The 27982-nt window shown below is 42.5% G+C and overlaps 1 protein-coding gene and 1 long non-coding RNA gene across 3 annotated transcripts in view; one reads left to right on the forward strand and one right to left on the reverse strand.

Moving 5' to 3' along the window:
* The window catches only part of LOC119955643 (transforming growth factor beta receptor type 3-like), a 142838-nt gene that overhangs the window by 53866 nt on the left and 60990 nt on the right, over positions 1 to 27982 (forward strand). For both annotated transcript variants that reach the window (XM_038782066.1, XM_038782065.1), the window contains exons 3-4: positions 8417 to 8586; positions 13003 to 13116. In XM_038782066.1, coding sequence (XP_038637994.1) covers positions 8417 to 8586; positions 13003 to 13116 — 284 coding nt within the window. The remainder of the gene's footprint in view (positions 1 to 8416; positions 8587 to 13002; positions 13117 to 27982) is intronic.
* Positions 9520 to 27483, reverse strand: LOC119955644. Its single transcript, XR_005458510.1, has 2 exons — positions 27218 to 27483; positions 9520 to 9943 (listed from the first exon to the last, which is right to left on the reverse strand). It is a non-coding gene; the product is annotated as an uncharacterized LOC119955644 (long non-coding RNA).

Consider the following 27982-nt stretch of genomic DNA (forward strand, 5'->3'; position numbering starts at 1 on the left):
CACGTCATCCCAATTTGGCACGTACACATTAACCAAGACCACCTTCCTCCCCTCCAGCTTACCGCTAACCGTGACATAACGGCCTCCCCCGTCCAAGACTATACTACTTGCCTGAAATTGCACCCGCTTGTTGATTAAAATCGCCACCCCTCTAGTCTTGGTGTCCAGCCCCGAATGAAAGACCTGACTGACCCAACCCTTCCTTAACCTGACTTGATCAGGTGCGTCTCCTGCAACATCACCACATCCGCCTTCAGAGCCCTCAAATGCGCAAACACTCGTCCCTCTCGACCGGCCCATTCGACCTCTAAAATTCCAGGTGATCGGCCCAGCGACCCCTAACATTCCAGGTGATCTGCCTAGTTGAAGGGCACTATCTCCCCCCCCCCCCCCCCCGGCCAAAGCTTCTGAAACATACTCGTCACAAACGCGCCAGCATCCGGCCCCTCAGCCCCCTCGGGGAGACCGACTATTCTTAAGTTCTGCCGGTGAGCTGTATTCTCCAGGTCTTCTACCTTCTCCAGCAACCTCTTTTGCTGATCCTTCAGCATCCCCAGCTCAACCACTTTTTGGTGCTCCTCCTGGTCCGCCAGTGCTTTCTCCAGCCTCTGGATCGTCTGTTCCTGGGCATCCAGCCTGCTCTCCAGCCGATCAATCGATTCCTTTATCGGAGCAAGACAGTACTGTTTCTGCCTAGCGAAGCCCTCTTGAATGACCCGCATCAACTCCTCCATTGATGGTTGGGCCGCCACAGCAGGGATCCAAACATCGGCTATATTGCCTTCTGCCACAGCCTCCCCCAGCCCTTGCTTGTCTTCTTATTTCTCCCTTTTCGATCCCTTGGCGTTCTTCGTTCCATACACTAATGTGGCGAACCAGTGCCAAATTGACTTTGCCTTTAAATCCAGCGCTCAAAAACACAAAAAAGTTGGGGGGGAAAGGTCCAAAATTCCGGCCAGTGTGGGAGCCACCAAATGCGTGACCTACTCCCTCATAGTCGCCACCAGAAGTCGTTTCCTTGTTGATTTAATGGTTAGTGTGATTTGTGAAATCTTAAGTTGTTGATTTTAAGCTGTTGACCATTTTGGCTAATAAAATATTGCTCAAGTGGATTCTCATGGTTACATCTGCCATGCCTCAGATGATGATTATTGCAAAGCATTTTAATTAAACTTTGAAGTCTGAATACTTTTCTGAACTCCAGAAGTGTGAGCACCATAAAGGCAGCAGACATCAAGGGCTTCAGTACTGGGGATTTCCTCGCGACCATAGGTTAAGTGTGTGGGTTGGGAAGGGCACCTGAGCATGGTCTCCCTAATGTTCCTTGCAGGGGTCAAGGTGCTCCTGTTGTGGCTGGTGGTAAAATATGCAGAGTGGGGTTTTCCAGCACAGCTGGCTCAGTGGAGAGAAGAACTAACATCCAGCCCAGGGTGAGGTGCGTAGCCTTTTCCTGTCATTTGGATCTTGTGTGTGTCTCTTGTGGAGACCATGAATTGGATTCCATTTCAATTTGTTTTTGGAGCGAGCAATGAGATGGATTAAGGGCTTTGCAATTATAATAGAATAAAAATTCAGTAGTCTGTTTTTGATTCCCAGCTTAGCCTTAAGGATGGAGGAGGCTTGGAGGATTTGAGGGTCCTCGGGTGGAAGCTATAATTGATTGTCAGTCTCTCTCTTTCTCCAATTCCTTACCGATATACAAAATGTAGCTGGTTATGTCAGTCCAGCAGAGGCTATCCTTGTGGTGCTCGTGGCAGCCCAAGTAGCTAGATGCCAGAGAAGGCAAAAGCAGGATAGACGCAGGCTGGTGGCAGCACCTCATTTGCAGGGGGCCGCTGCACATTCTGAAGACCTGGCTGCCCTTCGAGCCAAGGAGGAACCCAGAGGGGAATGCCAGCAACAGCCCATGGTGTACAGGTGTCATTGGTCTTTCGAAGAGATGATGGTCATCATGTGCGCAGGAGACTTTGTCTCAACAAGGAGACAGTGCAGCACGTCATTGCAGACTTGGAAATCCATGGAGGAGGAGGACACCCAATTCTGGTGGTTGTGAAGGTTGCTGCAGCCCTGAACTTCTATGAAACCGGTTCATTCCACGGCTCAAGTGGAGCTTGCACTTTCTCCGCATGTCTGCGTGGGTTTCCTCCGGGTGCTTCGGTTTCCTCCCACATTCCAAGGATGTGCAGGTTAGGTGGATTGGCCATACTAAATTACCCCGTGGCATCCAAAAGGTATGGAGGGGTTAATGGGCTAGGGTGGGGGCTTGGGTCTAGGTGTAGGGTGCTCATTCCAAGGCTCGATGCTGACTCAATGGCCTGAATGGCTTCTTTCTGCACTGTAGGGTGTCTATGATGATGGCGTACCTTTTGACAGCTACAATGGCAGCATATATTGCATACTGTGGAAGTTCACAGAACTAATGTAGAAGCTGACACGTGTTGGCCTGGTTCCCAAAGGCTATGGATGCCGGAGATGATGCCAACAATGCATGGCACTGAGGCCAATAATGCTAGGATGGCAACCGCAGTGGAAAGCCTGGAGCACGTCAGCATCTTGATTGGTGATATGCAAGGCATGGCTCAGTCTGTGACAACCATGACTGAGATCCTCGACGTCATGTTCCAATCGATGAGGAACATGTCCCAGATGCAGGTGGACATTGTGGAGGCAGTGCAGAACATGGTAGGAGGAGCATCACTGAAGGTGTCAACACCATGGTGTCAACAATGGTGAGCCGCCAGACTGGCAGAGCCAAATGACACTGGGGCCTCTAGAACTCACTTCAGCTGCCCTTCCATTCCATGGAGACTCCCAGGTCCCTACAGGCAGTGTCAGGGAGCAGGGTGTGCCACAAGGAGACGACGGCCGTCTCCAGTTCTTCTAAATAACTACCTCCTGACAAGGGTGCATCTCAAGGGCAAAACAGGGTGGCATAGCAAAGCCAGTGACACCAAGAAGTTGGCCAGGGCTCCCCGGCTTCAGGCCCTCTAGAGGGCATCCGCCTCCGAGCACAGTGGTCCAAGATCAAATGTCCCAATGCACACCCCATTCAGAGGATGGGTGTGAGCGCGCTGTCAGCAGAAAGACGGGAGTCAAACTTTGGCATAAACTGAGGATCACCAGAGCTAACCTCACAACAAGTTATTACTCTCCTACCTTGTATATTGACCCACTGCGGTTGACGCAGGCCCTTCATCCTGGGGTGATGTTACACAGACCCTTGGAGGGTAGAACAGAGAACTGAGTGGCGGTCTGGGGTGGGGGAGGGAGGAGAGAGAAGGCCGGATTGGGGGTAGGTTTATGTTACACAGACTCTTGGGAGGGTGGAACAGAGAACTGGGTGGCGGTGGAGGAGGAAGGAAGGAAGGATTGGTGGGGGGGGGGGAACGACGAAGGACAAAGCCCCATGAACAATGATGAGGGCCTTCCTGGTTCCCTGAGTGCGCCAGACACTTGCCACCACTTATCCTCCATCCTCTGGCACCTCTTGCAGCTCCTCCCAGGGCTCGTCCTCCAGCCCCTGATCCAGCTCCTCCTCAGACGAGGCCACATGTTCCTCTTCCTCCTCCATGTCGTCCCTTGCTGTGCCGGGTTGTGGAAGCAACAGCAGACCTTCACAAAGTGGGAAACCCACTTTGGGGTGTACTGCATTGCACCACCGAGCAGTTCAGGCATCGGATTGCAGTCCGATGCACCGCTCAATGATAGCATGAGTGGCAACATGGGCCTTGTTATATCGGGTCTCCGGCCTCCACACTGGCGTCATCAGCCAAGAGCCAGCCCATCATCCTGGATTGGTCCTCGAAGATTGTGAATCTCGGTGTACCAGGATGTAGCTGTCATGCACACTCCCTGGGAAGCGTGCACACATGTTCATGATCCGGTGGCGGTAATCACATGTAAGTTCAACTTTCAGGGAGTGGAACTCCTTCCTGATGTCCCGGTGCGCGCAAGACGACATGTGTGCCATCAATTACCCCTTGGACCTGGGGTATCCCTGGCGATGGCGGAGAATTATGCAGCCCGAGCATCTTGATGGGCCTTGTCCAGCTCAAAATTAATGAAGTCTAATGCCCAGACATACAGGTCATCCTTGACCTCAGTAATGCACTTGTGGGCTGTAGCTTGGGAAATGCCGCACAAGTCCTTGCACAAGTGGAGGAAAAGGACTGCAGCATTCAAGACAAACCGAGACTGCAGCATTCAAGTCAGCTCCATCAGTACTTTTTTGTAGCCCACCATAGGGCGGCACGGTGGCACAGTGGTTAGCACTGCTGCTTCACAACGCCAGGGACCTGGGTTGAATTCCAGCCTCAGATGACGGACTGTGTGAGTTTGCACTTTCTCCTGTGTCCTCGTGGGTTTTCTCTGGGTGCTCTGGTTTCCTCCCACAGTCCAAAGATGTGTTGGTTAAGTGTATTGGCCATGCTAAGTTTCCCCCTAGTGTCCAAAGATGTGCAGGCTAGGTTGGGTTACGGGAATCGGGCGGAACATGGATCTTGGTACGGTGCTCTTTCGGATGGTTGGTGCCGTCTCCAAATGGCCTCCTTCTGCCTGTAGGAATACTAAAATAACACCTGAAAATGGGTGCAACTGTTGAAAATGGTGAAATCCTCTTTCCCTGTTCTGCTCCCAATGGTCACTGTACCCAACCTTCTGACTTTCTGGTATTTGTAACTGGCTATGCTTAAGGGAGACATCAACTTCCTTCAAGACAGTAGTGCTCAGCCTGCTGCATGCATATTCACAGGTACAGAGCCAATCATTAAAAATGAACAGCATAGGCAAGCAGCTTTTGGTTAGTGTAGCTGGATTTTTAAAACTCATCGCCGTTCTGAAAAAATAAAATTTATACATGATTAATTTCCTGAAATTCAATTCAAAGTTTATCTGGATTTCCCAAGGATTGTGTCAAAATGACAACTGCCTTCTGAGCTGAAGAAGGGTGGAAATTTCCTGGGTGCATCAAGAACATTTTAATTATGGTGAACAAGAAACCGGGGCCTTGAGTTGATGTTCTTGCTGGACTGCATTTCTGATGCACGGTGCCCATGTTGCTCATAGAGTTCTTGTAGAACAAAATTGAAACTTCTGTTTGTTACATGTGGAATTGAATTAAAGCTAACTATTACAAAAGATTTGGTTAAACATGGTGATATGAGATATGTTACTTGGCTATCAACACCTAGGTACAATTTAATTCAGTGTCTCTATCATCTCCAACTATCAGCATTAAACTTTCAAGGAGTCTGCCTTGTACTCTCCCTCATTTTATGCTAACTTAAGTGCAAGTGTATCTTTGTGATCAGTACAAAGGGAAACAGAAAATATTGGAAATCTGCAATTAAAGTCTGAAAGACAGAATGGACCAATCAAGAACTGTAAAGAGGAAAGGAAGTTTTTGATGTGTATCCTTCATCAGCTTCTTAGGACCAAAATCAGTCAGGGCATGTTGACTATGAAATTTTGATTCAAGGGGAATAGAGTTTTTCATTTCGTTTGTACACCCTTGTATACATTCTCATTGCCATTGTTGTTGGCTCTGCTTAAATATTGTGTTGAGGTGCTCGACTGAACACTGCATTTGAGCTGCTTTACATTAATCGTTTTCAAACCCAGGGTTATGACCCATAGGTGGGTGTCACAAGGGTTGTTGGGCAATGCATTGCAGTGTTCCCGATCATGGGGAGTATTGTCCAATGGCTGGGACCGGCTTTTTAAAATGCCAGCTGCTTTCAGAATACCAGGTGTCCAGTGTCCACAGTGTCCACAGCAGTGCACAGGCCTGAAGCAGAGCAAACCTTCTCCTCCTGACATCTGACCCAGGAGCTGATTTAAAACTCGATGCAGTCTTCCTGCATGGAGCGGCGGGACACTGGTGTCATGTGCCCTGGGCTAAAAAGTGATTCCTCCATTTTGTTAGCAGCAAGCAAGCAACAGGACTGACAGATTTATAATAGAAAGGAAGAGAGAGCCAGAGAGGCAAACAGGCTAGGATCTCCACTAAATCTGCTGGTGAGAGTGGCTCAGGAAAATCCACAGCAGGACAAAGCCTTTGACAAGGTGCCACACAAAAGGTTGCTGCATAAGATAAAGATGCATGGCATTAAGGGTAAAGTAGTAGCATGGATAGAGGATTGGTTAATTAATAGAAAGCAAAGAGTTGGGATAAATGGGTGTTTCTCTGGTTGGCAATCAGTAGCTAGTGGTGTCCCTCAGGGATCCGTGTTGGGCCCACAATTGTTCACAATTTACATAGATGATTTGGAGTTGGGGACCAAGGGCAATGTGTCCAAGTTTGCAGACGACACTAAGGTGAGTGGTAAAGCAAAAAGTGCAGAGGATACTGGAAGTCTGCAGAGGGATTTGGATAGGTTAAGTGAATGGGCTAGGGTCTGGCAGATGGAATACAATGTTGACAAATGTGAGGTTATCCATTTTGGTAGGAATAACAGCAAACGGGATTATTATTTAAATGATAAACTATTAAAGCATGCCGCTGTTCAGAGAGACTTGGGTGTGCTAGTGCATGACTCACAGAAGGTTGGTTTACAAGTGCAACAGGTGATTAAGAAGGCAAATGGAATGTTGTCCTTCATTGCTAGAGGGATGGAGTTTAAGACTAGGGAGGTTATGTTGCAATTGTATAAGGTGTTAGTGCGGCCACACCTGGAGTATTGTGTTCAGTTTTGGTCTCCTTACTTGAGAAAGGACGTACTGGCGCTGGAGGGTGTGCAGAGGAGATTCACTAGGTTAATCCCAGAGCTGAAGGGGTTGGATTATGAGGAGAGGTTGAGTAGACTGGGAATGTACTCGTTGGAATTTAGAAGAATATGGGGGGATCTTATAGAAACATTTAAAATTATGAAGGGAATAGATAGGATAGATGCGGGCAGGTTGTTTCCACTGGCGGGTGACAGCAGAACTAGGGGAAATAGCCTCAAAATAAGGGGAAGTAGATTTAGGACTGTGTTTAGGAGGAACTTCTTCACCCAAAGGGTTGTGAATCTATGGAATTCCTTGCCCAGTGAAGCAGTTGAGGCTCCTTCATTATATGTTTTTAACGTAAAGATAGATAGTTTTTTGAAGAATAAAGGGATTAAGGGTTATGGTGTTTGGGCCGGAAAGTGGAGCTGAGTCCACAAAAGATCAGCCATGATCTAATTGAATGGCGGAGCAGGCTCGAGGGGCCAGATGGCCTACTTCTACTCCTAGTTCTTATGTTCTTATGTAAAGCAGTGCTGTGAAAGCTTCAGGGCCTCTGGTGAACAGCCCATTAAGAAGAAACTGAAATCCAGACAAAGCAGCATAAAGTGGATTTTTTAAGGTATGGCATTATTAATTGTGCCAGTGCAAATCCGGGATTGAAGTCCTTAGGCTGGATCCTTCCACTCAGCCCGTCACAAGGGCGCCATGGTAGAGATTGACCTCGTGCGTGATTCTCTGGTCACTGGGCGGACGAGTCTGGCGAATCCCGCCCAATGTGTGTTATATGCAGGGAAGTACTGGCAAATGAAAGTTTAAACCCTCAAAACTTGACAGTCATTGCAAGTCCGATGACAAACTTGATTTTGTTTTCAATGGATGGAGTCAGAACTTAAATAGTCAGCTGAAGGTCTTAGCAGGAATGTAACATTGCAAAGCAAGTGAGATTGTAAGGATCACCTGTTGCATTAAAGGTAAGCAAAAATGATGGGTCACGAAGGATGGTCGGTTAGTAAAAATGGGAGCCGGGCCAAAAAGTTTGAAAAACACTGCTTTATGTGGTGTCGACAATATAGCATTCTAACAGGCCAGATTGCAAACATATTGAGGAAACACTTACACTTGGTGTATTTGCTATTTGCAGACTGGACTCTGCTATCTTAACTAGACTATGAACTGCAAAGCTCTGATTTTGCTGATTGCAGTTGGTGGAATTGTGTGCACCCTAAATATAGACTGATTCCTGATTGTGTTTTGCTGGATAACTTAGAAAAATGTTGACAGGAAATTATTTTAATTTCATAAATTATGATGCATTTTATCTGTTCACACCATAATGTTCATTATTGTTTTTTGTTTGATGTTGTTCTTGTTTTAAGTTTACATAAAGTTTAATAATCACATTTCATATTTTGGATATTCTTATTGAGACAAGATATATTCAACTGGAAATGGTATTCTGTTGGATCATTTTATAATCATAGATGGTCAGGAAAAGAAAATCAAATCACAAGTGTGGTAAATCATACTTTTTTAAAATCAAAGTTGATTTATCATATAACAAATGCAGATTGTATATAATTTCATGGATCATATTTCATATGAATTTTGCAATGTTATTAACTTAAAATTTAGTTCCTGTTCTTAATTAACCCCTCTTCCCATTTTATATTTTGGAGTAAGTAAAATATTACTATTTTGTGTTTAATAGGTCCTGTGAAAACCAATGAATGTAAAGTCGGAAAAGTTGGAATAAATCATCCTGTTACTATCTCGCGCCTTAAGCCGCTCAATGTTTTACAAGGCTGTGTATGCAGTGACAGCTCATCTGCTAATGAAGTTGTTTATGTCATCAATTTGATCCCACCTAATTTGCTTCAGGTATTTAAGTTTAAGCATTTATTCATGGGGATTATTTTGATAAAAAGATCAAAAATTATTTTGTACTAATAAGACATGCCTGTTTGCAAGATTTGATGATTACCGTAACTTGAAGTCTGGAGGTCTAAAACAGATTCCCTATTTGAGGATTAGCACTCAAATGCCAGTTAGAAGCAATTTTTGTGGAACGACATACATGGATGAGCTCCCTGCACTCATTGAAGGCGTAGAGCATATTGATGGCACAGACTTCAGTATGGTTAAGGAGCTGAGGGAAAGTGCACACATGCACATTTAGGTATGATAACGGTTGACAGTTAAACTGCCAATTACGTCAACTAAGTTAGATGTGCACTTTAATAATAGCTTTGAAATAAGATAAAATTGCGACATTGCACAGAAAATAATTAGATCTCATTCATGCTTTGCAAGAGTATACTTTCCAATTCTGCATTTCCAGTGGGGAGCCATGGGTCAGAGAATTGACACTAGCCCCATCTCGTACTTCTGTTTATATTAAGTCAGGCTGTCCAGAGAAGCACAAGTCACTCAATGCACTCCATACTTGGTCGTCGCTTTTTGAAAAAACAGAAATGTCTTTTCATTTTGTGTCCTTTTGGTTGTCATATATAATTTTCTAATGAGAGAGATGAATGAAAGCTATATAATTAATCACAATACATTGAACAAGCAGATATGCTAGACATCATAAATATAGAGAGGCAGGGCTGAAGTCCTATGTCTGGCAGGCACATAGCTGGCAGAGTGCCCAACATAGCATGGAGCAGTCTCTTTTAAATTGGAATTGAAGAATCGCGGGAAGCCAGTTTACATAAGCAATAGGGTATGAAAGCAAAAGGGGGAAAAAAAGTTCAAACAGAAAACAATTATATCTACAAGAAACACAGCAGAAATAGAAACTGTAGCCCAATATTTTAATTGTTTTGTACATGCTGATTTTAATGACCTAGTTTTACATGTGATTTGATCAAAAGAGAATGCCTTCAGATAAAAATTGTACTACAATTTCAAAAACTGAAATGAATAACTGAAGCTTATTGCAAACTAAGAGCTGGCATAAAATTTGTAAAAGCATTATAAAAATAATTATATACAGGAAACATTTGAAAAGGTCATTAAATCACGTGTAAAGTAAGATTCTATTTTTAAAATTGTCATTGAGCAATTATTATTATTAAAACTAGGTTAAGCAAAAAATGATCTGCTGTAGTTTTCTGGCTATCTATGAAGGAGGATTAGGTTAGGAAATCCAGCTGCACGTACATTTCACCATAATGTTCTTTCATTTATGTGAGCTATCCAATTCATCTTTGACAACTGCATGGGTTTTCCATTCCTAAAGTCCAATAGAAGAGAAAAAGATGGCCATGTTAAATTTATACCATAGATCTATTACTTTAGGAACCCAACTCAAAATCTCTAATAGCTCTCCCAAACTCTCCACATGTCCAACTGTTTGTCGGATATTCAGTCTTTTACATAGAATTTACAGTGCAGAAGGAGGCCATTTGGCCCATCGAGTCTGCACCGGCTCTTGGAAAGAGCACCCTACCCAAGGTTAACACCTCCACCCTATCCCCATAACCCAGTAGCCCCACCCAACACTAAGGGCAATTTTGGACACTAGGGGGCAATTTATCACGGCCAATCCACCTAACCTGCACATCTTTGGACTGTGGGAGGAAACCGGAGCACCCAGAAGAAACCCACGCACACACGGGGAGGATGTGCAGACTCCACACAGAAAGTGACCCAAGCCGGAATCGAACCTGGGACCCTGGAGCTGTGAAGCGATTGTACTATCCACAATGCTACCGTGCTGCCCCTTGGATCCATCTTGACAATATACTGGGAAGACTGAAACCATAATGTTTGACTTCAAGGGCCAAGAGGTCAATGTGGGAGTGGCCTTATTCTGACAACTGCCTCGTATGCTGTTCCAACGAGCTTTTATCATTTACATTAACAGGAGATATTAATACCCCTCCAGTGTGGAGATCTGAAGCAAACAATGCTGATTTCATAAAATGTATACAAATGCCTATTATGTGTTCCATAATGATCTGTACAACAGATAGCTAATGGGACAATAAAATTTAGTTCACCTATTAGCTGTTTCAAACAAGATCAGTATTGAAGGGATCATTTAAATAGCCAATTTAGACTTTCCCATTATTCTTTCCTTTTCCTGCGCTTGCAGGAACACTCACATGTTGGGGAAATGTCACTCAATTCAACAGCTGCCTTATAACAAAGCACTGGTGCTTGGCTTTGTGCTAGTCACTTTGGAGTTTTGGGTCACTGTCTAATCAATGTTTATAGGGAGTTGGTTCTATTTTATTATATACAAATTGCTGACTTTTACGGATAATTGTTTGGAAAAATGTCGTCAGCCTTCAATTAAATTTGAATGTTCTACACGTCGGGTTTATGAAAAACAAAAGTTATAAGTTCTATGCAGTCATATTCTGGAGATAAACAATTCATGGCACAAACTAGGGCGATTAAATGAACAGATTTCTTAATTTCACAGCATGTTTATATTGTAGGTTATCACGGTCTATTAACTGCTTTCCTTATTAAATTAAATCTCTTTATATTTTTGTTGCTCCCTAATCTCTATTGAACAGAATTATTACAAGATAGCATAACATTATTTTTGGTTTGGTATATTCAGAAATATATCAAATGTACTAATTATGTGTAAAATTCATCTGAATATTTGACTCTAGAATCGTTTGCATGTTATTTCCTGTAGATATGAAGTGAAAGGAAAAATATTTAGCAAAACTGTAATTATAAATCAATGATCGTTTGGTAATGATATTTTTCTTGATCATTAGACATAGCACCGAGTGTCCTAATTGGCAAAATGCATAGCATTCTAAGCATTAAATGTAATAAAATAAAACTACTAATAAAATACTTTGTGTGAACCCAGTCATTGTCAAATCTGATGATTGCACAAGTTGCTGATTTATGTAAGTCTGTTTTTTTATGAGCATTGAATGACTAGATCATGATGTGCTTTGTTACAATAAATTAACAAAAATTGACAAAACCTAATTTTTGGAAATTATAATAAGTTAAGCATTTTAAAATGAACTGTGTTCGAACCACTTGATATTTCTTTAACATCAAATGGAACAAACAAAAGTCAGAGTTTGAATGTTATAGAGGCTTAGGAGCATTCTCCACACATGATACGAATCGAGCATACCTTGATTTGGATTATGTTCAATACTCAGAAGATGTTGCCATGTTGTTAGAGATGCATGGTGCTAGGTGGGATGTTCTTCTCGGTGCTGAGTGTGATGTTCTTCACTACTAAAATAAGTAAAGTCGCCATAGTCCCAGATGACCATGAGCTGCTTTTCCCTTTAAGGGGGAGAGATTTAACCTGAGGATCACCACATCTCAGGCAGGGAGCAGGGTTGAGAAGGCGGGGCCTTCATAAATTACCTCAGTCGGTATGGGAATTGAACCCGCGCTGTTGGCCTTGCTCTGCATCACAAATTAGTTGTCCTGCCAACTGAGCAAACCAGCGCTATTCTCGATAAAAGCCCCAGGATCTGCTCTGCATAATTTTTAACAGAACAATCTTGGGGATGGAGTGAGTCCTATCAGGGACCCCCACCTCTCACTCCTTCCACAGTACTTTGGTCGACTCCCTAAAAGTGTAGAAGATTTTGAATTGAATGTTTTAGTACCTTTTGTATTAGCTGATGAATTGGAGGTGGAGTGGAATTTGAGAGTCTCTGAACTCCATGATTGAAACTACAGTAAAGAAGAATTTTCTGCATATCATAGAATCAGATATTTACAGCACAGAAGGATACAGTTCAACCTGCTATGTCTGTGCTTGAACTTTGCAAAAACAGTCATGCTAGCTTCACATTTACTTTATGTCCGAGATCAAACTATGTAAGTTCATCTTCAGTAAAACACTTTTTAAAAGAAATTTAAAAAAAAAAAAATTTAGATTACCCAATTATTTTTTCCAATTAAGGGGCAATTTAGCATGGCCAATCCACCTACTCTGCACATTTTTGGGTTGTGGGGGCGAAACCCACGCAGACACGGGGAGAATGTGCAAACTCCACACGGACAGTGACCCAGAGCCGGGATCGAACCTGGGACCTCAGCGCCGTGAGGCGGTTGTGCTAACCACTAGGCCACCGTGCTGCCCTTCAGTAAAACACTTTTAAAATTATTTTTAGATTCAGTTTCCACCATCTTTTCAGGTAGACCATTTTAGAAAGAAATTGAGTCAAAACACAGCCAGTTAGGAAAATACGTCAAGTATCCCAATTACATTGATCTATCATACTTGGAGGCATTGTGATGTTTCAGTGTTATGTAAATTATTAACCTTTTCTTATTTGGTCTTTCCAGATATTTTTGCATGTGCAGCCGATTAGTGCCAATAAGACACTAGTTCTTGTTCTGAACAGCACCTATCAGGCAATATGGAATTTGAATGCTATCAAAATGCCATTTACAGTCTATGTAAGTATTCTTTAATTAATAATTTATATATAGTGTTTGGTAACTATAAGATGTAGGGGCCAGTTTAGCTCACTTGACCAGATAGCTGGTTCGATGCAGAGCAAGAACAGCAGCTTGAGTTCAATTCCCGTACTGGATGAGGTTATTCATGAAGGCCCCGCCTTCTCAACCTTGCCCCTCGCCTAAGGTGTGGTAATCCTCAGGTTAAATCAACACCAGACAGCCTTCCCCACTAAGCTCTCCCCACTCAAATGGGAAAGCAGCCTATGGATATCTGGGTCTATTGTTATGGGCCAGGGTTTAGAGAACCCCAAAGAGTATCATGGAGTTCCCCTGACCCACAACTTTTAATAGATTGTGGTATGGGGAGCACACGGCCCACTCTACAGGTGTGGTACAGCAGAAATGGAAAAGTATTTTTTAAAGCAAAACAATGTTTATTCTATGAACTCAAGTTAACCTTATTAAAACATATAGTTAACATCTTAGCAACCATCAATTCAAATACAACCCCACAAATAATACAATCCGTTAAACTTTTCTTTTAACATCCATAAGACTTAAAACACAGTTTACCAGAAGCACATCAGGTTAAAGTCACTACTGTTATTAACTTTAAATTACCAGGATCGATTTACAGTCTTTAGATTACCAAGAGAGATTCATACACCTTCTGGCTGTGACTTGTTGCACGTTTTACTTGAGTGTATTACGCGTTTATTGGAGTGTATTAACACGCCTCCATTTAAAGGCCGTGTGCTTAACACTACTACAGCTCTGTGTATGTAATTTCAGCTCGGAGTCGCCAGGTGCCGTATTTAGACACCTCACAAGTATTTCAAGGTCAGGTTCAAAGTAATAAAACTATACACCGATTAGTAAGTTCAAACGATTGATATTTATTGTACAAATATAATAAATACGCATGCATACGCTAAAGACTAATACTTATTTCTACTATTAAACGACTAAATACTTATCTAAGTAGGAACCAGCAAGGTCAGGGGACAAGGCCTTTGTTCCTTTCCGGACTGCACCTTCTGTTCTCTAATAGTCGGCTAGAGTATAGGTAATGCTGGGGTCACGTAGCGAGCGTCGTTTGGCACTTACTGAACGATGGCTGGTGCTCAACGGCCGGTGATGAAAGACAGGATCTGGAGGCTGGAGTCGGAGTCAGAACAGCAGTCCAAGCCGGAGCACAAAAACAGCTCTGGGCCGGAGTCAACAGCAAGCCGGAGCAACAACAGACAGAACCTTTATAGGTCCCCCAATGTCCGTGCCTCTTCGGGGCGGGCCTCTACCTGCCATGTATCGATTGGGTCATTTCCCAATCGATATTTTACAAATCCCCCAATCTGAGGGTCTCTTCTCGATGGGTGGGGCGGTCTCTAGGGTCTTTTGTGATGGATACTTCTGGTGCTGTTTCGTCTGGGCGTCCACTCAAAGTATCCATTCAAACTCAAATGTTTCTATTGTGTGGGCCCAGATCTGGGTCACCTCATTACTGTGCAAAGCGTTTTGCTATTTACACCTTTGGTTGAGATCTTGCACCTGGCCATAAACTGGTTTCGATACGTGCAGAATGCTAATTAGCCTTTTGCAAACTGCTTGTCCTAGCTAAAACTGTTTTCTCCCTACAGCCTTAGCAGTTCTCCATTTTGGTAGCCCAGTGTCCATCTTAGGTGGCTACAGACTGCAGCTAACCAGCTCTGAAAACAAAACTAAAATGCACCCTGCAGCCTGCTCTAAAACAAAAGTAAAAAGCTGACGGACAGCTCAACTCCACCCACTCTCTGACATCACTGCAGTAGTAAACACTCATTTCTTAAAGGTACTCTCACATGACACTATGGCGACTTTACTTTTTAGCTGGCTACTATAATGACAATTATTTATATCTACAACAGTTTCTTTTATTACTGTGCCATAAGTTAATGTATGTTAAGCATATATGGTGCATAATAATTAAACAAAACACTCAGCTGGATACTTGGTTAAGTAAAACATTTCTCAGAATCAGACCAATTCTTTAATAGATTAATTTCAACATTCAAGATTTTCTATAACCTTGAAATCAATCCCTTGTGTCTGATGTGTTGAATAATTATGCCTACTGCTCCAGTTTTATCTGGTATTTCATTCTCTTTTTAGTCGGCTTCTGTCCCAGGTACTCTGCACAGTGACCACCTGTATCCTCTATAGGGTTGATCAATTTGCTGCTATTGATGAAATCTCTCCTGTCAGAAGTCTGTATCAGATATGTGTACCTTATGCATGAGTTTATGACCAGTTTTAAATGAGTACTCAGAAAAACATGATTAAATGTCTTAATTCCCTTTATCAACTACTGGCTGGGGTAAAATTACCTTTCATATCCTAGCTAGGATGCATAAATGACACTTGGGCAATAGAAAGATCCTTGTGCCTTAATTTCTAGAATGACTGATTTATTTTGTGTTCGATAATTTGCAGTTATATTGTTTTTATAGTTCTCTGGGTTGAAACACCATTTATTTTTTAAGGAAAGATTATTTGTGCAATTTTCCAGACTGGTAGCAAGTGAAGAGGGTGAGGTATGAGAAACTAAGTTAAAATTGTCTATGAACCATCGCAATCGGACAGCATTTAAGAATGTAATTGTTTGTTGCTGTTTTGATATTTAAAGGTTTTTTAAAACTGTGGTAAAAATAAACCTGAAGTTTAAGGACCTTCTCAAAGACCTGCAAATGGGCAGAATTAGTATAAATGTGCCATGGTGATTAATTGGATCTTGGATCGTGGCCAGTTTTGTGGAAGAGGTTGGCTTCCAGCACAATGATTTTGAGATCAGGAAACTCAAAAGGCAACTAGCTTCCACTTGAAATTCTGCAACAGTTTGCATTTGCGTGGGCCAATTACTGTTGAATTATGCAACCATGTAAAAACTCTACCTCACAGTACAGAATTGCACAGATGAGCTGAATTCAGTATAATACAACAGGGTGAGAGGATTATTTACTAGGTGAAAACTGAATTTAATTTTGCTGTTTGGAAAGAATGTCCTTTAATGGCAGCTTCATGGAGGAATTCAAAATGAAGTTGTGTTGAGGGTTGGTGACAGGGCGATCTGTGCCCAAGTGTTAAGTAATTAATCCTTTGGTTTTTGTGGTATAGTCCAGAGCTGGCGGTGGGCAGTATCCAACTACAGATCACAAGTTTTATTGTAGAAGCAGAGCTATTTGCTATTTAACTTCAATTAAAGATGGCAACATTTGTGACCTGAGGGCACATGCCGGAGGATTTGCAACATTTGGTAGTAGCATCCTCACCACGAGTTAGAAGATTGTGGGGTCACACCCCACTCCAGAAAGATCTGGCAGCTGGCGACTACGATATGATCTTTAAATACAGGTTTGATATCCAGTGGTGCAGACGGAGTGACCACTGCTTAGTGATGCAATTCCCCCTGAGTCAGAAGGATTGGGTTTTGGCCAGTCTCAGCAGCCTTGGTAAGTAGGAACAGAATTTCAGTCTCTGACTATTAATGCCCAGTCGGGCTACTTGTATCGGTGGGTGTGGGTGGGTATCCATGCTCTCAACCCCCTCCTACCCTACCATGAACATCGACGGTAATAAAAACCATCATCCTCTCATCCCTACCTAGTAAATGGCTGATGAATGTTATGCGTGAGACACGAGTTGAGATCTGTCCCAAGACATTGGAAGAACAGAATGATAACAGAAAATAAAACTATTTTGTGGCAATGGTGTTGTTGTGGTCATGGTACTGAACTAGTAATCCAGAGAATGAGAGTTCCCTCTGGTGACAAACTTCCAACTTCATTTCAGTTTCTCAGTCTAGGGCTGTTACTTGAAAAGAATTACCAAGGAAGCAGCCAGACTGTCAGTAACAATCCGTTTTCGGAAGGGAACCTGTCACCAATATCCAATCTGATCTACATGTGATTCCAGTCCATATTACGTAGTTGATTCTTTTTTTTAAATGCATATTATTCCAAATTTAAACCAAATACCACCACCTACCTCCGGGGGAAAATCCACCCATCCTGGCCTGTGACATCCTGTGCACCACCTTAAATTGAAGGAAACTCATCCTTGCGCACAAGGAGGTCGTGTTGACCCAGCATAGCAGCTTACTCCATATCCCCCTTCCTAGTTCAAACCCCAGCTCCTCCTCATTTGCCCGTACTCCTGTTCACTAATGCTATCTCTTTCTTTTCCAGCCACCCATAAGTATCCCAATCCTCCCTTCTCCCCATACATCTGGTATCCACAGTTTTTCCAGGAGCATATATTCTGGAAAAGAAGGGAATGCGGGTAGTTCTTTCTGTGAAAAATCTTGCACTATTGCAAGGTATTGGAACTCACTTCCCGTAAGCAACAAATTTCTCTCGAACATCTGCCCATTCCGCAAATCGCTCTTCTTAATACAGGTCCCTCACTTGTTCTACTCCTTGGCTGAGTAGCCAAGTCAGTAACCAAGTTGGGTGAATTGGACATTCTGAATTCTCCCTCGGTGTACCCGAACAGGCACCGGAATATGGCGACTAGGGAATTTTCACTAACTTCATTGCAGTGTTAATGTAAGCCTACTTGTGACACTAATAAAGATTAGATTATTGTTAGCTGCTTGCCATCAGTAATGAAGCCACATTGTGGACCTGCAACTAAGGAGAGATGGGACACCAAGATCTGGTGGTAATAGAGGTGTTCAAAGTGAGAAAAGTGTTATGGAGAGGTTTAAGGGGAAGGTTTGAGGGATTGGCAAACACTTTCCAGGAAGGCTTCTTTGGGGACCTAGGTACAGATATTTCTGAAGGCATACTTGAGATGTGATTGTCACTAGCAAAGTCAACATTTATTTCTCCACAAGTAACTTGCTAGGTCACTTCAGAGGACAGTTAAGAGTCAATCTCATTGGTGCAGGATAAACCACTTCAGGAAAAATTAGTATGTTTACTTCACTGAAAGACATTGATGAGATCAGTTTGGTTTTTATAATAATTCAACACTTGATAGACATTTTATTATTTCCATTTTTATTTTTAATTAAAGTTGTTGGGGTTTGAATTCTTTGGCTTATTAGTCCAGACCTCTGTTTATTCCAATATCATAACTACTGTATCCCATATTTATATTCCCGGAAACATTGTCACCAAACAAATTTATAAAATGCTTCCTTTCTTATGTCATGTTCCTTCTGTTTCATCCTGCTGCTGGCAATTTTCCTGGACTAGGAATCTCATTGTTTATAATTGACGCCTTTTTGGTGTAGACTACTGTACAGGAAGGAGTCTGAGCAATAGGGTGAGTGGCAGTGTCTGTGATCTGAATGACCGGCATCTTTACAAAATTTATAGTGTAAAATGCTATGAAATGAAGAACAATAATTATGGTTTGATACAGGATATTTTTTTTAAAAAACAACTGAATACCACAAATCTAAATCTTGCTTTGTATTCCTGCCATGTGGTCTAATAAAAGTATTTAAAATTATTGTTTTTGGATTTTTAAGTAGAAAACTTGATAGTTGGCTTAAGAGTACAATAAAAATCTTTATTTGCAATTTACCCAGGCTACTTGTTGCCAAAAAATATATTTGTGATGAGTTAGCACAAGGGTGACACGGTAGCACAGTGGTTAGCATAGTTGCTTCACAGCGCCAGGGTCCCAGGTTCGATTCCCAGCTTGGGTCACTGTGGGAAGTCTGCACGTTCTCCGTGTGTCTGCATGGGTTTCCTCCGAGTACTCTGGTTTCCTCCCATAGTCCAAAGATGTGCAGCTTAGGTGGACTGGCCATGCTAAATTGACCTTACTGTCAAAATTGGTTGGATGGGGTTAATGGGTAATGGGGATAGGGTGGAGGTGTGGGCTTAGGTAGGGTGCTCTTTCCAAGGGCCGGTGCAGACTCGATGGGCCGAATGGCCTCCTTCTGCACTGTAAATTCTATGACTCTCTTGAGGGATATGTTGCAATAATAGACTGTACCCCTAAAAAAAAATGAACTAACTGTAGTCAGATGTCATAAGGCTACTTTGACCTTTTTTAAATATAAGTGAGCATTTAGGATCTAAAAGGAAAATTTATTAAGGGTTAAATAGAGGGAATGAGTATTATTGTTCATGTAGAACCAAGAGGGAATTGGTGGCTTAGTGTTATTATCACCTGGACTAGTAATCCAGAGACCCAGGGTGGGTCACCTTTGGGGTAACCTGGTTCAAATCCTTCCACAGCAGATTGTGAAATTTGAATTCAAGAAAAACCTAGACATAAAAGTCAAATGAAACAATTGTTGCTTGTTGTGAAAACCCATCTGGTTTGATTTAGTTCCTTTAGAGAAGGAAAGCTTTTGGTGAATCCAAATCCACAATAATGTGGTTGACTCTTAAATGCCCTCTGAAATGGTCTAGCAAGCCACTCGAAGGCAATTTCAAAAACAAGTAAAGTTGGTGTTCACATTCAGGTGTTAAAGTGTACTGGGGGAGGGGGTGGGTAGGGTGCAAGTATTTGTTGATAAAGGTGTAGAAGCTGGCAAATATCAAAGTAAATACAGTGCTTCTGTTAAAGAAGTAACAAGAAGGCAAAATGAATGCTTCTCAACTTTCATCTGCATATATCACCCAACAATAATTATCGAGTGAGTCAGGGGCTGAGTGGTATTATTCCTGCCTGTGGTAGAAGATTCAGACTTTGGACTCCACTCCATATTCTCCAGGGGAGTGGAGACCCAACGCTTGGACCCTGGGTTGACACACAGTTGAGTACTTATATCCTGTGACTGGCCTTCATTGTATAGGTTGTGGGAGATCAAAACACCATTCTGACTATCTGGTATGAAATTTGGCTCCAGTAATGAAGGAGGAATGTTCAGGCCAGCTGTGGTTAGCACTGATGCCTCACAGCTCGAGGGATCCGGCTTCCGGTGACTGTCTGTGTGGAGTTTGCACTTTCTCCCCGTGTCTGCATGGCATGGTTTACCTCCAGGTGCTCCGGTTTCCCCTCATAGTCCAAAGATGTGCAGGTTAGATGGGTTGGCCATGCTAAATTGCCCCTTAGTGTCCAAAAGGTTAGGTGCGGTTACTGGCATAGGGTGGAGGCCTGGGCTTAAGTAGGGCGCAGGTACAGATTCGATGGGCCAAATGACCACCTCCTGCACTGTATGGATTCTTGGATTCTATTCTATATTCAGGTTAGGTCCTGTGATTTTTTCTTTATTATTTTATTTTTGTTTGTGTTGATCCTGCCACAGGAAAGCAATGTGGGTCGGGAATTTGCACATGCTATTTTTGATGAGGCAGTTAATTATGAGACTGCCTGTAGAGCTAATTTCATTTAATAATAGAAGGTGCTCTCCCAAAGCTAGAGGGCCAATAGAGCATCCACCAGCACTGAAATGTTGGCAGTCCCTGTTGTCACAGTCAGCAGCTGCCTGCAACTGTGGCCCTGTGGTGGATGGGCCTCATAGAAAGGCTCATCTGCTGTCTGTAGAATTCAAGATGGCTTCTGTCAGGAAAACAGAGGTAGTTTTAGGTGAATCTATATTTATATTATTAAATATTAAAAATAAGGGATAGATTTAAGTGGGTTTAATTTAGTGTTTTTGTGTAGAATTGGCTAAGATTCTAGTTAGGTTGATGTTAAACAAAGGTGTTTGTATGTAAAAGGGTTTTGGTTTCAGTTCAAATGTTTCTATTGTGCTGAGAGATTACGGTGCGAAAAGTAAATAAATGCTTGACGAAGGAAAGTGTTGCTTAGCAACCAGTGGCACCTTTAGGGGAACGAGTTTTTTGATTTTAGTTTTAAACTGGAAGCCAGATTAATGGAAGCTTTGAAGGTAAAGGTGGAATATTTTTCTAAGTTTTGCTAGAATAAAAGCCATACATGGAGTATGCGGCAAAGAAGACTAGTGCCAGAAACATAAAGAACAGCTGTTTCAGGAAACTAGATAAATGAAGAGACATTCCCAAGAAGCCTGAAGCTAAAGTAACAAAGAGAAACTAGAACAGGGTACTGCTCAGTGACGGACAGAGCTAGAAAGGAATTGGCTAACGGTATCTGAGTTGGTTTTAAGGTTGGTGATACCTTACTACTGCTTGTGAAACGTTTGAAATAATTGTGGAGCAACCGATGACTGGAACTCTAGAGTTTTGTGTAAAAGCATTAAAGACAAAGGAATCCTGAAAGGAGAGTGGGAAAACCTGGAGACGGAACCTTTTTAAAACAGTGGAGGAAGCCTTTTTTGAAAAGATAGTTAGAAAACCTGGGAGTGGATTCTTGATGTAAACAGCTGATGAAAGGTATTGTTTGAAAGGAGATTTTTAAAGCGTATCTTTTTGAGAGTGGAGCTTGGAAATACTCGTGTGACAATCATCTGGGGTGATTTGAGGAGAAATCCACGGTGGATTATTGAATAGCACTGCCATTTGATTCCAGAGTGGGCTGTTAACTTTGAAATGTGTGCATCTGTTGAGATAAGGGGGTGCATCTGTTGAGATAAGGGGGTGAAGGGGTATTGTATTATAAATCCAGCTTTTCATGTTTAATGTTTTTTTTTCCAGCTGTTAAACAGTAATCGGCAATCCTTTAACTCTGTTCCTCCTCCTTTCCTAAAAACAAAAGTTCAACATTATAGTCTGCTGAGCCAGGGTTCCATTCTGGGACCTTTCCGTCCAGTAGTAACACCAACTGGAATCATAACACTTCTGACATTGCTCTTGATGGATAATTTTATTGGCCTAATTGGCAACTCTTTGTTGGCGGACAGTTCGCCATCACTCTTCCTTATTGTAACTTGCATAAACATTATCCATCGGCAGTGCCACGGCTACAGAGTGAAACGCCGACGGGTTGCAGGAAATTATGGGCTCACCTGCCTCTACAGTCCTTTGAAGATTCAGCCTTATGAGATTGTTAATCAATCTGCAAATGCTTCCATAAGGGAGGGGTTTAAGTGGGAGTGTAAGATACAAAAGTAACCAAGAATCGCATGTAGATTTAATAATATAAAATATTCAACATTATCGCTAATAATAGAACATAGAATATACAGTGCAAAAGGAGGCCATTTGGCCCATCGAGTCTGCACCGACCCACTTAAGCCCTCATTTCCACCATATCCCCGTAACCCAGTAACCCCTCCTAACCTTTTTATTTTGGTCACTAAGGGCAATTTATCATGGCCAATCTGCCTAACCTGCACGTCTTTGGACTGTGGGAGGAAACCGGAGCACCCGGAGGAAACCCACGCAGACAGGGGGAGAATGTGCAGACTCCGCACAGACAGTGACCCAGCGGGGAATTGAACCTGGGACCCTGGCGCTGTGAAGCCACAGTGCTATCCACTTGTGCTACCGTGTGGCCACAAAGTCCTTCCATAACTTACCTGATGAATTTAAATCTAATTCCATAAGTTAATTACAAAAATGTGATATTGACTACAAAGTTTAAAAAGGATTGTAATGATGCTCTTGGTCATTAGAAGCCAATTTTCACTTTTTCTATCGAAATCTTAAATTTTCAGCCTCATTTGAATTTGTAGGAGCTTTGCTCTGAAGATCCAAGAGAACCAACAACATTATCATTATACAAACAATCACAATTAGTACATAAATACATTTTCTCTGTTTTACACATTTTGAGGACCTGAGAGGGTGGGGGGTGTGGTCACCAAAGACCAGAAACTGTGGGTCAAGCCGCATAAATATCATAGCTATAGAAGCTCTATTTTGTAGCAAGTAACTCACCTTCTGACTTCCTAAAGCCTTTCTAACATCTACAAGGCACAAGTCAGGAATTTGATGGAATGCTTTCACTTGCCTATAAGAATGTAGCTCCAGCAACCTTCAAAACTCAACACCACCATGGGAAAAGTAGCCTACTTGGGTGATACTTCATCACCACTTTAAGTGTTCACTCTCTAATGCCAGTACACTGTGGCGGCAGGGCGTACCATCTATAAAGTGTACTACAGCATTTGCGTGGATTTCGCCCCCACAACCCAAAGATGTGCAGGGTAGGTAGATTGGCCACACTAAATTGCCCTTTAATTGGAAAAAGTGAATTGGGTACTCTAAATTCATCTAAAAAAGAGAATAAATTGGCAGCATGTTTGGTGCCGCTGGTTATGATACAAATGATTCTTTCCAAATCCCCAACGCATGTCTGTCTCAATATTTACAGTATTTTCTTTTAAAGGTGACATTTTTAAATTGGCAGTTCAAATCTGGCACACATTTGTACCCAAAACAAACTCTATCTGTTAGTAACTCTGATTGATTGCAATGAACAACCAAAAGTCCAGTTCTCTTGTGCCTCAATTGACTGACCCAACTGTATTAAAATCTATTTTGATAAACCTTTTCTGTTTCTCCTATGTAATGATCAACATTACATTTTGAACTTTAGTCTTGCCTAGTTAAAAGGGGGTGAGAGTTGTGACAAATAATTCTTAAACAGTATCTGTATTTTCCATTGGCATCTCATTGGGCAGCACGGTAGCACAATGGTTAGCACGATTGATTCAGCTCCGAGGTTCGATTCCCTGCTTCGGTTACTGTCTGTGCGGAGTCTGCACATTCTTCCCGTGTCTGCTCTGGGTTCCTCCCACAGATGTGCAGGTTAGGTGTATTGGCCATGCTAAATTGACCTTATGTTAGGTGGGGTTACTGGTTTATAGTGGGGTGCGCTTTTCAAGAGCCGGTTGCAGACTTGATGGGCCGAATGGCCTTTTTCTGCACTGTAAGTTCTGAGAGTCTATGCAGCAACTTGCCAAAGGTCCTTCAAATCAGCAACCTGTACTACAAGAAGAGCATGGGAAACAGATGTATGGAACACCACCAATGGCAAGTTACCCTCCAAGCCCCACACCGTCTCGATTTGGAAAAATATAATGTCGCTTCAGAACATCGGGTCAAATTCCTGGAACTCCCTACTTAACAGCAGTTTTGGTATCCCTACACCATACGGACTGAAGTGGTTCAAAAAGCCAGTTCATTATCACCTTCTCAAGGGCAATTAAAGATGGGCAATAAAGATGGGGGCGATATTATCTTGATAAGAGTTTTTACTAACTTGATAGAGTTTTTCGAAGAGGTCACAAAGGTGATTGATGCAGGTAGGGCAGTGGATATGTGGACTTCAGTAAGGCCTTTGACAAGGTCCCTCATGGTATACTGGTACAAAAGGTGAAGTCACACGGGATCAGGGGTGAGCTTGCAAGGTGGATACAGAACTGGCTAGGTCATAGAAGGCAGAGAGTAGCAATGGAAGGGTGCTTTTCTAATTGGAGGGCTGTGACAAGTGGTGTTCCGCAGGGATCAGTGCTGGGACCTTTGCTGTTCGTAGTATATATAAATGATGTGGAGGAAAATGTAACTGGTCTGATTAGAAAGTTTGCAGACGACAGAAAGGTTGGTGGAATTGCGGATAACGATGAGGACTGTCAGAGGACACAGCAGGATTTAGATTGTTTGGAGACTTGGGCGGAGAGATGGCAGATGGAGTTTAATCTAGATAAATGTGAGGTAATGCATTTTGGAAGATCTAATGCTGGTAGGGAATATACAGTGAATGGTAGAACCCTAAAGAGTATTGAAAGTCAGAGAGATCTAGGTGTACAGGTCCACAGGTAACTGAAATGGGCAACACAGGTAGAGAAGGTAGTCAAGAAGGCATACGACATGCTTCCCTTCATTGGCCGGGGCATTGAGTATAAGAATTGGCAAGTCATGTTGCAGCTGTATAGGATCTTAGTTAGGCCACACTTGGAGTATTGTGTTCAATTCTGGTCACCACACTACCAGAAGGATGTGGAGACTTTAGAGAGGGTGCAGAAGAGATTTAACCAGGATGTTGCCTGGTATGGAGGGCATTAGCTATGAGGAGTGGTTGAATAAACTCGGTTTGTTCTCACTGGAGCGACGGTGGTTGAGGGGCGACATGATAGAGGTCTACAAAATTATGAGGGGCATAGACCGAGTGGATCATCAGAGGCTTTTCCCCAGGGTAGAGGGGTCAATTACTAGGTTTAAGGTGCGAGGGGCAAGGTTTAGAGTAGATGTACGAGGCAAGTTTTTTACACAGCCTGGAACTTGCTGCTGGAGGAGGTGGTGGAAGCAGGGACGATAGTGACATTTAAGGGGCATCTTGACAAATACATGAATAGGATGGGAATAGAGGGATACGGACCTAGGCAGTGTAGAAGATTGTAGTTTAGTTGGGCAGCATGGACGGCACGGGCTTGGAGGGCCGAAGGGCCTGTTCCTGTGCTGTACTTTTCTTTGTTCTTTGTAATAAATACTGGCCTTTCCAGCAATGCCTGCATCCCATAAATACTTAAACATGGCACAATAGTTCTTTCCACAGTGTTATATTTGAATCCTTGGGAATTATGAAAATTACGGACAGACTTTAATCCAGTACTGCATATATAGAACATAGAACATAGAACAGTACAGCACAGAACAGGCCCTTCGGCCCTCAATGTTGTGCCGAGCCATGATCACCCTACTCAAACCCACATATCCACCCTATACCCGTAACCCAACCCCCCCCTTAACCTTACATTTATTAGGACACTACGGGCAATTTAGCATGGCCAATCCACCTAACCCGCACATCTTTGGACTGTGGGAGGAAACCGGAGCACCCGGAGGAAACCCACGCACACAGGGGGAGGACGTGCAGACTCCACACAGACAGTGACCCAGCCGGGAATCGAACCTGGGACCCTGGAGCTGTGAAGCATTTATGCTAACCACCATGCTACCCTGCTGCCCAATACCCTGTAGTATTTTTGAAGAATGTAAAAATTAAGGAGTTGATCTGAACAGAGGTCTTGAACATTTTCCTTAATACACTGATTAACAAGTGGATATTTTTGCTAAGGAATATATGGTAAGTCTGCTATGTATTTTGCTCAGTATGATACTGTTACAACTTAATAATATTTAGTCAGCAAATCGAGAAACTTTGTGTTTCAGAAACTGTCACCGTAATAATCCTGAAGTAATTCTGTTGTCATGGCCTTTGGCCATCAAAAGGCCTTCAAAAGTTGACTCCGAGCTGCTGACGCACTAAAGTTCAAAAAGGTCCTGCTTCCTGTCCTACTTGAGGAAGTTTAGGAAGACGTTTGGCTCCAAAATGTTCAGCTGAGACTTGAGGGGGTTGTAATGAAAATAAACATTTTTTTTTCTAATTGTGTCCAAGAATAAATAGTCTGTTAGTCACTAAATGCAGCCCTCTTGATATGTCTACATATCAACGATCAACACTGGCGAATGGCACCTCAAGGGTCAGTTCAGTGCTTATTTTATGTTCTAATCATGCTCCCAAATACTGTAACAATTTTAATTCCTTCTGTATTGACAGTGAATAATTATGGTGTTTTACAAGACCAAGTTATTATCTCTTCATCCTGTTTTGGGAACTAATAGATTTCAAGATCGTACTATTGCTTAACAACCACAGGGCAATTAATATTATTCAAATTTGGCAGACTGGTGGTTCATTTTCCTTCTGTTTATATGTACAAATGTAACTTTGAAACTTTTTTGAAACAGAAACAGCTATCCCTTATTTTATCCCAATGTGTTCATAAAAAGCAGGCTGCTAAACAAAAAAAAATAAAATTTAAATCACCTTTCAATAAGAAACCTTGTAATAAGAGTCGGTTATGTTCCTGACGGCAGCAGGCTAGGTCAGCAAGCTAGATGGCTAGCATGTATTTCAAAATAGCACCAACAGGTTTCATTCTAGTTCTGGCTCAGCAATTTGAGACCTGTCTTCTTGCACTGCCCTGAGAATTGAAGGCAATGGCAAACCACCACTGACATAAACTTCCAAGAAAACGGCTGAGGATGAAGCATCAGCAGACAATGAGTCAATAAAGACATGTGTTTGGGCAAAGCATGAATGGATGAATGAGTGTCCTTGACATGTAATATTTGTATTTATAATGTTAACTCTCTCAAAATCCTCCGTCAACGTTCTACTCTTAACCAATTTACAACTTTTAATAACTTGCCTCTTGCTCACTTCCCCGCTCACCACCTCCCACTTCCCACCACTTCACTCCTTCCTGCATGCCACTTTCTTTTCCCACCTGCTCGCTGCTTCACGCTGCCTCCCACTTGTTGCTTCCTTCTCCTGATCGTCTTACTCCCATATGTGCTGCCTCTCTCATCATCTTACTCACTTCTTCCTGTTCACTTGCTTCTGCTTGCCACCAGTCGCCTGACCCCCTCACTGTTTCCTCCTTGCTACTGCTGGGGCAATCAGTGAGAGGGTCGTGAGAGAGGCGGCAAGCGGGAGAGAATGAGGAAGTCAGGAAAGGGAAATGATGCACTGGTCCGGAGAGGCAGGAAAGAAAAGCAGTTAAAAAGAAAAGGTTGAACATGCGCAGTTGCAATGTGGTTCTTGCTGTGTGCTGACAAACAATGCTAAAACAAAAATGGTGGCAGAGCTATTCAGGCAACTTCGGTTATTTACAAACTGCGCTAAAATGAATATGCACTATTAGAATGTTCTTTAATAAGGGATTACCTGTATTACAGTTGATATGCATTAAACAGTTTACAAGAGATGGTGTGTAAACAAAACTATACATTTTAAAATTAAAGGAAAATTCTGTGAATTAAATCGTGGTAATATTAATCACAACTAGTACAAATATAAATCAAATGCAAGTCCAAAACGGAGCATTCTGGATATACACATGTACTACTTTTACACACCAACCAAATATTATTCTGGCTTGCATTGAGTCCTATATTCCCCCCTCTTTTCACCTGCCTCTCTTATTCATCCCCTCTCCCCATAATCCTGACATGCATGTGCGCACTCCTCTTCTCTCCCCCCCCCCCCCCCC

The sequence above is a fragment of the Scyliorhinus canicula genome, chromosome 21 (genome assembly GCF_902713615.1).
Source record: "Scyliorhinus canicula chromosome 21, sScyCan1.1, whole genome shotgun sequence".
Classification (NCBI taxonomy): domain Eukaryota; kingdom Metazoa; phylum Chordata; class Chondrichthyes; order Carcharhiniformes; family Scyliorhinidae; genus Scyliorhinus; species Scyliorhinus canicula.